This window comes from Chionomys nivalis, chromosome 11 (genome assembly GCF_950005125.1).
Source record: "Chionomys nivalis chromosome 11, mChiNiv1.1, whole genome shotgun sequence".
NCBI classification, from domain to species: Eukaryota; Metazoa; Chordata; class Mammalia; order Rodentia; family Cricetidae; genus Chionomys; species Chionomys nivalis.
The window spans coordinates 10,738,455-10,749,023 of NC_080096.1; the positions used below are offsets into that span (position 1 = coordinate 10,738,455).

The 10,569-nt window shown below is 52.1% G+C and overlaps 1 protein-coding gene across 3 annotated transcripts in view; it reads left to right on the forward strand.

The window, feature by feature from the left end:
- Tmem51 (transmembrane protein 51) overlaps positions 1–9,142 on the forward strand; it is a 50,458-nt gene extending 41,316 nt beyond the window's left edge. For all 3 annotated transcript variants that reach the window (XM_057784509.1, XM_057784508.1, XM_057784510.1), the window contains exons 2-3: positions 4,132–4,662; positions 6,837–9,142. In XM_057784509.1, the coding sequence (XP_057640492.1) occupies positions 4,322–4,662; positions 6,837–7,245 (750 nt within the window). In that variant the 5' untranslated portion in view covers positions 4,132–4,321 and the 3' untranslated portion in view covers positions 7,246–9,142. The remainder of the gene's footprint in view (positions 1–4,131; positions 4,663–6,836) is intronic.
- Positions 9,143–10,569: the final 1,427 nt, after the last annotated feature.

Consider the following 10,569-nt stretch of genomic DNA (forward strand, 5'->3'; position numbering starts at 1 on the left):
CTCTAAGTTCTGGGGGGAGGTGGCCCGAAATTCCCTGACAGACAGAAGGACCCCAACAGCAGCGTGGCTGGCTCTAAAAGCAACCGTGGGCGGAACTTGGCAGGTCTTGCTGGAACTCCTCAGTGGTCAGGGTTGTACATACACCCTGTGTCCCCTCCCAACTGTGGCAGGCAGTGGTACTGCAGGGCAGTGGCCAGGAGTCTCTCTGAGGCGCAGCAGGCCACTTAGGTCTTGTCAGCCCTCCTCCCAGCCGATGGCAGTGCCAAGGAGCCTCCTGGGAATAGACTGTACTTCCTTGCTTCTAAACTGCAGAATGGCCAAGCAAGGCTCTGGAGACCAGCCTGGGCACTCTGGACCCCACTGCAGCCAGAACTCTGTGCTCAGTGTCTGCTGTTGTTCTGAATTCACAGTGCTGGGGGTGGGGGAGGGGGAGGCAGGGGCCCTACCACTGGGCCAGCCCCCAGTCCTTACTGTCTGCTTTCATTTCACTGCTTGTCTTAAAGTTGGAGTTCGTGGAAATTGGGTCCAGCTGAGAATGAGCAGCCATGACCCACTCTGGCCTCAGCCAAGCCGAGGGAGCACTCTGGTATTGGAGCAGAGATGGTCCTCCCCCCAGCTAGGAGGACCAGAGAGTTGGGCAACTGCCACCTCAGCCCCTCCGGGGAATTTGATAAGATCACTTCCCAGGCCCCAATGGCAACCACCTTCATTCTAGTTACTGGGGGATCATTTGCATATGAGAACAAGATGTGGGTGTCCTGTGACTCTTGAGTTAGACCTCAGGAGTCCTTGCCTGTCGGTACCTACCTGGGCCTGGAGGTCCCCTCACTGATAGAGATATGGGCTCGCCGTTTAAACCTGCTGGGTACTCATTTGTCCAGTCCACACATATTTGTTAAGGGCCTGCTCCATTCCTGGCACAGTGTGCTGGGAGCCAATGCATTATAGCAAGGCAGACAAAAGGTGCCTTTCTCGAAGCTGAGATTCAAACGCAGGGGACCAAGGAGCCAAAATGAGAATGTTGCAGACTGAGAGGGTGGCATCCATCCGTGGGGAAGAATGTTAACCTGGAAACTGAGCAGAGGCTGTTTCAGGCTGTCATGTCGGAGTGGCCTTTCCCCTTAGTTGTGGTGCCTTGCTATGGTGCCCATCCATCCCTCATGCAGTGACCAGGATGTGCTTCCATTTTCTTCTCTGGAGCCATGATCAGCCTGTGGAAGAACTTGGAAGGATTGGGGATCAGTGTGGCCCATGGATTGTCATTATTCTGTGACCCAGAACTATAAGTTCTACGGAGTTTTGACTCCCTCCCTCCATGTGTGTGTTGCATGCGTGCACTTGCACAGTTGTGTAAGCCTATGTATACGGTAGGAAGGCCAGAGGAGGACGGCAGGTCTCCCGCTCTATTGCTGTCCACTTTTTCCCCTGAGACAGTGTCTCGCACTGAACCTGGAGCTAGGCTTGCAGTCAACAAGCCCCAGTGATCCTCCTGCCTCTGCCCTCCAGGTCCTAAAGTTACAGGCACACATGGCAGAGTCTGTTTTTTTTTTTTTTTTACCTGGGTCCAGGGGATTTGAACTCAGGTCCTCACACTTCTCACACTTACACAGCAAACACTTCACCGAATGAGCCATCTCCCGCAGCCCCCACTGCCTTCTTTTGGTACCCCTTCTTAGATAAGCCCACCTCAAGCTCTCAACCCCAAAATAGGTGTCCCATCGTGGGCACCTCACAGAACCAAAATACCCACGGCTTCCTTAGACTGGTCCATCTCTTGTTTTTCTAGGTGGATCCACAATGAAAGGTTTTAGCTTGACAGCTGTGCACGAGTGTGCCCAGTGTCGCCCCAGGAGCCCCAGGCGATCCCCTCTTTCCTCTCCTAACAGGGCATTTTAAAACCTAGACAGAGCATCATCTGTGTGCCACCAGGTTGCCTCAAACATGCGATGGGCGGGCAGGTCCAGCTCTGGGGTCTAGAGAGCAGCCTGTTAGAGCCAAACACCCCAGGCCGCTGCTTCTTAAGGACATGCTGACGGCTATGTGGCCCAATTCGTCTAAGCATAAAATTAGCTTCTGTGTCTGTTCTGCAAGGGAAAGCAAACTGGGCTAAATATACCACAGGGCCATGGGTGGTCAACAAGCCAGATATGAGACAAACAGCGGACCAGCTGGAACTGATTTTCCCAGGGGCCCGTGGGTTGGAGACCATAGGTCCCAAAAGCAGCTGCCAATGGACTTACGATACTGCCAGGGTGTAGCCCTGACAGTTGAGTGCTTGTCCAGCATGAGGCCTTCCAGCCTCAGCACCACATAACCCAGATGTGCTGCCACACACCGTCACCCCAGCACTCGGGGGAGGAGACAGGAGGATCAGAAGCTCAAGGTCATCCGAGGCTATATAATAAATAGGAGATCAGAGTGGGTTTCATGAGACCTTGTCTCAAACAATGTAGCAAGCATCCTGCGTGTATGACAGGCTAGCCCTTCTGGTCCCCTGCAACCGTCTGTGCTCTGTACACCACGAATACACACACTCATGCCTTCCATGTCCCTGTGTTCATAGGGCACACAGCATGTGCTCATAAGCCACCTGCACATGTAAGCATGCATGTGTGTTCACACACACCCCAGATCATGCATTCACACACATGCATGTGTGCCTGTATGTATATAGGCATGCCTATACACATTCACGCATATGCCCACGCACACACCTGTGAATTCTGCATGTGGCCGTCACACCAATGAAACTTCCCTTCTTTGAAGTTTATAGAAGCCACAGCCTGAGCTTGGACCCCTGCTGCCCAGCTCCACGGGTCACACATCCCTTGTCTCTGCTTCTGGAGTGCCCTCACCTCCTCCTAGGCACCTGCAGTGTCTCCCATGCAATTCTCAGGTAACCAGATGCACCAGAAATATTTACTGGGTGGAAAAAAAGAAAAAAAAAAGAAGAAGAAGGCGCGGACTTCAAGCTGAGAGAGAATGTTGTCCTAGATATTTTTAGAGTGACTTTTAACAAAGCGGAGAGTTTCAGATGAAGGCAAAAGTTTCACAAGAAAACATCTCGGCGGCATCTTGTTTCAGACTCCCTGATCAGCTGAGCTTTTAGAAAGTCGGAAAGAATGCAGAGTTGAAAACAGGGCCTGTCCATCTCAGTGCCGACTGGGCAATCCTGCATGGCCATGTTTCCTATCCCCTCCACACCCCACACCCCCTGGCCGAAGGGTGGGCATACTGGGACCTTGTCCTCTCCTCCTGTGACCTCCAAGTCTATCCCCATGGACTCCCTCAACCACCGAGGGTTCTGGAATCCCAGCTCCCGTGAGCTGGGTCTTTGAGCTGCTTCTCCGGAAAAGGGATCTGTTTGTTTGTTTGTTTGTTTGGCTATTTGGTTTGGTTTTGGGTTCTCCTGAATGTGGAAGATGAGGCTGTACAGACTTCTGCCTCCTTTCTGAAGTGGAGGCAAGATGGAACCGCTTATGTTTCTGGACAATCCCAAGCTCTCCGTCCATTTCACTGGACATGCACGCACTCAGTTGAGACCCTGCTGTGTGGACGGCTGAGACAATGAAGAGGCCAACGGGAGAGACAGGCCAACCCCAGTAGCTAGTGGGGCATACACAAACACCCGGAAGGGGGTGATGTGGTAACCACAGAGGTGCTAGGAGGGGCAGACCAAGGTAGTAAGGCCAGTGGCTATGCACATCCTTCTAAGAAGACAGATTTTCTCTCCCAAGACAATAGGGAGCCAGTGAGGGTAGTATGCTGACCCCAGCAGGCTGACTGGATGGAAGTCATTAACTCCTGCAGTTCCGTGTCCATCCCCCTCCCCCCTCCCCCCGCCCCGTGACTGTGATGTTACTGACCATGGCCCAGTAAGATGCCATCTCCCCAATCACTCCCCAAGCTCTCCGAGGAGAGATGTCATCAGACCACACTTCATTAAATCTCACAACAGGTTTCTGCTCCAAGCACTGACCTCATGGGCCTCCTGCAGGGGCAAATCTGGTTTTCCCTTTTAGCATAGGGGTGGTGGCTGGAACATCTGGAATGTATTAGAGGTAAGGCCAGGGTGGAGCCTGGTAGCTTCACATCAGAGCTGATAATCGCCCTTCCACTGTCTTCTCTCAGAACTCTTACCCGCCCGCCCACCGGGGATGCCTGGCATTTGAAGAGAGCCATCCTCTGAGCATCTGCTGAAGATTCTTTTTACTGTGGCATCGGAGAGTTTCTTTGGTACGAGGAAGGAGTGTCTGTCGCCACTGCCGTTTTGTAATTTCCTCTTCTGTCTTTGAGCCGGGTCTTGCCCCTTTCTGCTGCCATGATGGCCCAGTCCAAGGCCAACGGCTCACACTACGCGCTGACGGCCATCGGCCTGGGGATGCTGGTCCTCGGCGTCATCATGGCCATGTGGAACCTGGTCCCCGGTTTCAGCGCTGCAGATAAGCCAACGGCTCAGGGCAACAAGACAGAGGGAGGCGGTGGTATCCTCAAGAGCAAGACTTTCTCCGTGGCCTACGTGCTGGTCGGCGCGGGCGTGATGCTGCTGCTGCTGTCCATCTGCCTGAGCATCCGGGACAGGAGGAAGCTGCGGCAGAGTGAGGAACTGGCCCATATCCAGCAGCAGGCGGGAGCTGTGCCTCCCACGCAGGAGGAAGACAGGTGAGACTCGGGCTGCTCCCTTTAGCCCAGGGGAGGGACACATTTGCACATAAGTGAGAAAGAGCTTCATTTTACGAGTCTGTGTTCCACTCTCTTCCAGGAAGGTGCCTCATACCCTTTCACAAATACCTTCGTGCTTACTAGATACAGGCTTCCCAATTCCTGTGGCTTAGGTGGATTACAAGGTGTCCCACAGAAACGGGTGGGGACCGGGGACTCTATGTTGCTTGTTTGTCTCTCTGTCCCAGGTGCTGTGTGTGTCTACTTTGATTTGAAAAGATCACAGTACAATATTTCATTTGGACCCAAAATATCACAAGCATATTTAAAAGGTAGATGACAGATGGGGGTGGGGTTATGTGATAAAATTTGGCATCTCTCTTAAGGTTCATTTCTGTGACTATGATTAAAAACACTCTGACGAAGCCGGGCGGTGGTGGCGCACGCCTTTAATCCCAGCATTTGGGAGGCAGAGGCAGGCAGATCTCTGTGAGTTCGAGACCAGCCTGGTCTACAAGAGCTAGTTCCAGGACAGGCTCCAAAACCACAGAGAAACCCTGTCTCGAAAAACCAAAAAAAAAAAAAAAAAAAAAAAAAAAAACACTCTGACGAAATCAACTTAAATGGAAAAGGATTTATTTAGTTCACAATTCCAGGCCACTGTCCATCATTTTAGGGGAGGCAAGGGGGCAGGAGCTGGAAGCAGCTGGCTGCCTCACCCCCACTGTCAAGAACAGAGAGCAATGAGTTAATGTATACAGACCCTAGCTCTCCTTTGTAGCCAGTCTCAGCCCCACGAAATGCTACCACCCATATTCAGAGTGTGTCTTCCCACCCCCATTAGCATAATCAAGATAGCACGCACACTACACACACACAGACACAGACATGGACAGACACCAACATTCTCAGATGCCAGTCCCCCAGCTAATTCTAGGTTGTATCAAATTGACAACTACTCAAAGCTAGCCCCGCGCCTATACTTGATGTACTTTTCATTGCTCTGACCAAATGCACAGAGTCGGCTTGAGGAAGGAAGGGTTTATCCCGCCTCTCAGTTTGAGGCTAGGATTCATCGTGGAAGGGAAGGTGCGGCTGCAGGAACCTTGGACAGCCCGCGATATTATGTCGGAACTCAGGAAGCAGAAAGAGATGAAGGCTGCTGTTCAGTTCACTTTCTCCTTTCCCCCCATTTCATCCACACCCAGCCCTGGATGGTGTTGCTCACATTTAAGTAAGAGTGGATCTTCTCGTACTCAGTTAAACCCCTCTGGAAACACCCTTGGCCTCATCCTGCATGTCTTTGGACTTGACCTGGCCTGGGTCCACAGGGAATAAAGAAATACAAACACAAGTAAAGCTGGTATCGGGTGAGTGGTGCACTCAGATGAAGAGGCACCAGCAACAGCCAGGAAGCTCACCACATTAGGGGTTCTCTCTAGGGGAGTAGCCTTACACGGAAGTCATCTGGGGTAGAAGCTGTAGTCAGGTCTTTCTGCTCCTACTGGTCGACCCTAGACCAGGAAGAAGGTCTTACCATTCCTATGAGTCTGGGACACTGGCATCCTTGATATGCCCTGCCCGTGTCAACAATACACATTGACTTGGGACTTCATGCATTCCCTTCAACCCTCACAGATATCCCAGAGATGTGTCTCCTCGGTGCTTCCAAATCTCAATATGGCAATGAAGATGAACCCCTCCCTCCATGGCAAAAGAGTCCTTGTGAATTAATGCAGAAGATGAACATACTGGTCCAAAAATAGACAAAGGCCATAAACAATGATTTAGTAGGTGTTTAACCTCATTAATCCTAGGATACAAACAAAAAGACCCACATTCAGGAAGGGTCTTCCCACCTCAGCTAGCCCAATCTAGAAACCCCTCAGGGGCAGACTTTTCTCTTAGGGGCTTCTAGATCCTGTCTAGTCCACAATGTCATTAATCACCACTGTCTCGATGTATTCATTCCCGCATCTGTAAAATGGGCAAAATAAAAGCCCTTACTTACAGTGTGGTTAGAAATGGGAACTTGGTTCCTCTATGCTAAAATACTGATTACTTCTACAGCCAACACATGCAGGTCTAGCACTCACCAGCAACCCCGAGTCTACCTTTTGGGGACTTTTGGTGATCTGAGTGTGCACTGACACCCTGTGTTTGTCGTCCTGCAGCCAGGAGGAGGAGGAGGAGGCCTCCTCACGATACTACGTCCCCAGCTACGAGGAAGTGATGAACACAGGCTACTCGGAAGCCAGAGGACAGGAGCAGAACCCCAGACTAAGTATCTCTCTCCCCTCCTATGAATCACTGACTGGACTCGACCAGACGACCCCCACGAGCACCAGGGCGGAGACGGAGGCCAGCCCAGGGCATGCTCCCGACAGGCAAAACTCCAAACTGGCCAAACGCCTGAAACCACTGAAAGTTCGAAGAATTAAATCTGAAAAGCTTCACCTCAAAGACGTCAGGATCAACTTACCAGAAAAGAACGTCCCTCCTCCCTCTATCGAGCCTTTGACTCCTCCCCCGCAGTACGATGAGGTCCAGGCGAAGGCCCCCGATGCCCGGCCTCCCGACTGAATGACCCTGCTGACATCACTCCCTCCGGTCTCACCCTCCACACCGACAGACTGCGCAGAAGCCACTTCAGCCAGAGAGGGGTCAGGACACACTTAGCCACTGTGATGGGGATTCTGGGTAGAGGGAGTTACTAAGGACGGTTCACAGAGCCTCACGTAGCGGGAGCACCGGAAGGATGCTGAGGGCTTGTGATACTGTGGACCACAACAAGGTGTGTGGCCTTGGCAATTCCCTCCTTCTTCCTTCCCAACTCGGGATCGCTGGCGACGCACTCCTCTTCTGAGCTGGGACAGGATCCCTAGCGACCAGTGTAGACGGAGGTTGTCTCCTTTTAGCTTTCCACCACAGCTGCTGTGTTTCAAAAAGAAACCAAGTGTTTTGCTTGCTTTCTTCACTGGAGCCTTGAACAGGCGGGGAATCAGCTCAGCTTTGGCCAAAAGGACACAGAACTGTCTTGTGAATACAATGAGACCATGGGGGGGGGGGAGTTGTCCGGGAGGCCCCTAGGGGGCGCTGGTGCTGTCGGTTCTTTGAGGGTCCAAGGCCTGACGACGTGGGAGGTGGTTTCTGAATCGGTACACTGGTTTCCAGTGGCAAGAGAGGAAAAACCGCTGTTCGTGTCTTCTCGGAGGCCATGCGGCTGGGCGTTTTATAATAAAGTGTTTGTTTTATATGTAGCACACCTGACCATCGAGTCATTTTAGCTGGAAGATACCAATAATAACAGCTAGTCAACATGAATACTTAATTCACAGGGAGCTGTGCTCTGTGGACCAGAGGTGGTACCCCATGTCATCTGTACCCAAGTCTGGCGCCCTGCTGTTCTGCGGACTAGTTCCCTAGCTTAGGTCAGCCCGGGCACCCTGTATTGTACCGCTAACAAGGAGTTCTGAGCTCAGAGCGTCTGGTTTCAGAATCTGAGTTCTTACTCTCCTTACTGAGTAACTGAGGCCGCCCTGTCAATCCACAGGTCACATAGAAGTCACTGGTAGCTTCGAGCAGGCCCCCATCCCCTCCCTAGGCCACCCAGGAAGGAGCTCAGCCTGTCAGCTACCCCCAGCACTGACTGGAGGGAGATAGGTCCTCTAGGACACACTGTCTACAGTGCAGTACACACCACTGTGGAAACCCCCAGGCACTACACACTGTTAAGGAAGGGAACTGGAACTTTGGGGTCTAGATCTTGGCCCTGGAGGAAAGCCTGGGAGAGACTTGCGTCCTAAGGATTCTTTCTGTTGTGGGTGGCATGGAGTGACCTGTTGGGAGCCACACGGGCACCTTGGTATCTGAGGAAGAGAAAGTCTTTGGGCTCTGAATGTTTCACAGCAAGTTCTGGGAAGCTAGATGGGAAATCACAGGCTTGACCCCAAGCGAGACCAATGACATTAAAAGGCACACATCAGTGTGAAAGTCTGAGCTGGGGATGTGGTTCAGTGGGGAATGAATTGGGTTCACACACAGAAAGCCCTGGGTTCGATCCCCAGCACCACATAAATCAGGTTGGTAATGCACACCAGCAATCCCGGCACTCAGGAGCTGGAGGCAGAAGGATCAAGAATTCAGGGTCATTGACTGTGAGTTCAAGGTTAGCCTGAGCCTCGTGAGGCCCTGTGTCAAAACACAGAATGTGTAAAAACAGAGTCTGTGCGTGTGTACATTTGTGTGTGTGTGTGAGAGAGAGAGAGACAGAGATAGAGAGAGATGGAGAGAAGAGGGGTTTTAGGGTTTTTTACTTTTCATTTTTTTAAAAAGAAAGAGGAAGAGTAAAAAAGAAAAAGAAAAACCGGGGCTGGAGAGATGGCTCAGCGGTTAAGAGCATTGCCTGCTCTTCCAAAGGTCCCAGCAACCACATGGTGGCTCACAACCATCTGTAATGAGGTCTGGTGCCCTCTTCTGGCCTGCAGGCATGCAGACAGAACAATGTATACATAATAAATAAATAAAAATTAAAAAAAAAAGAAAAAGAAAAACCTCATTCTCTTTCATTTCTTCGTGTCACTTTTTTCTCTGGGTGCTAAGGATGTAATACGTCACACCACACCACCTCCTCCTCCGCCTCCGCCTCCGCCACCACCACCTCCTCCACCACCTCCGCCTCCGCCTCCACCTCCACCTCCACCTCCGCCACCACCTCCTCCACCACCACCACCTCCTCCACCACCACCACCACCTCCTCCACCACCTCCACCTCCTCCACCACCACCACCTCCTCCACCACCACCACCACCTCCGCCTCCGCCACCACCTCCTCCACCTCCTCCGCCACCACCATCACCTCCGCCACCACCACCACCTCCACCTCCTCCGCCACCACCATCACCTCCGCCACCACCACCACCTCCACCTCCGCCACCACCACCACCTCCGCCACCACCACCACCTCCTCCACCTCCGCCACCGCCACGTCCACCACCACGTCCACCACAATCATCTCCATCTCCACCACACACGTGCACGTGCTGAACCCCGCCCCCAGCCCTCTTCCTGTCACATTTTTCTTTTTTTTTTTTTTTTTTTTGTTTTTCGAGACAGGGTTTCTCTGTGGTTTTGGAGCCTGTCCTGTAACTAGCTCTTGTAGACCAGGCTGGTCTCGAACTCACAGAGATCCGCCTGCCTCTGCCTCCCGAGTGCTGACATTTTTCTTTTTAAGGCAACTAGAAGAAGGCAGAGATCAGGGACAAAACTCAAGAAGTCACTTGGGTGTTCTTGGGCCTACCTGGGTCCAGGACTGTGGAACAGCAGAGAGAATCTCATGTGATGTGCGTTAACACATCCAGCTGTGTCCCCGACCCATAACAGGAGGAAGCTCAGCAGTCCTGTGGGCGCCTCGTGACCTTCGTACTTTCAGGTTAACGCAAAAGGAACTTGAGAAAAAACAACCAGAAGCTGAGCTGGGTGAGGTTCCTCCCCTCTGGGAATTTGGACCCCGACTGTGAGCGGAAAGTGGGTACCAAGCACCAGCAACGCACACGATTGTTGCTCCAGGCTTTTGACAGCAGGTGTGATGTGACCAGCTGACTGCTGGAAGACCCCACCACCAAGTACTGTAACTTGAACTTCAAAGCACCTTATGATGCTTATTTTTAAAAATACATTTATTGGTACATGTGTGTACACATGAGTGTATGTGCACACGTGTGTGTGTGTGTGTGTGTCACACGTGGGGGCCACATCACAGTGAAAATGTGGAAATGAGAAGAGCATTGCCGGTATGAGTTCTCTCCTTCCGTGCTGGGTTGAAGGGTTTAAACTCAGATTGTCAGGCAGGCAGCAGGACACAGCATTGCTAATGGAGCTCCTGCACTGCCCCCCCTCCACCCAGGG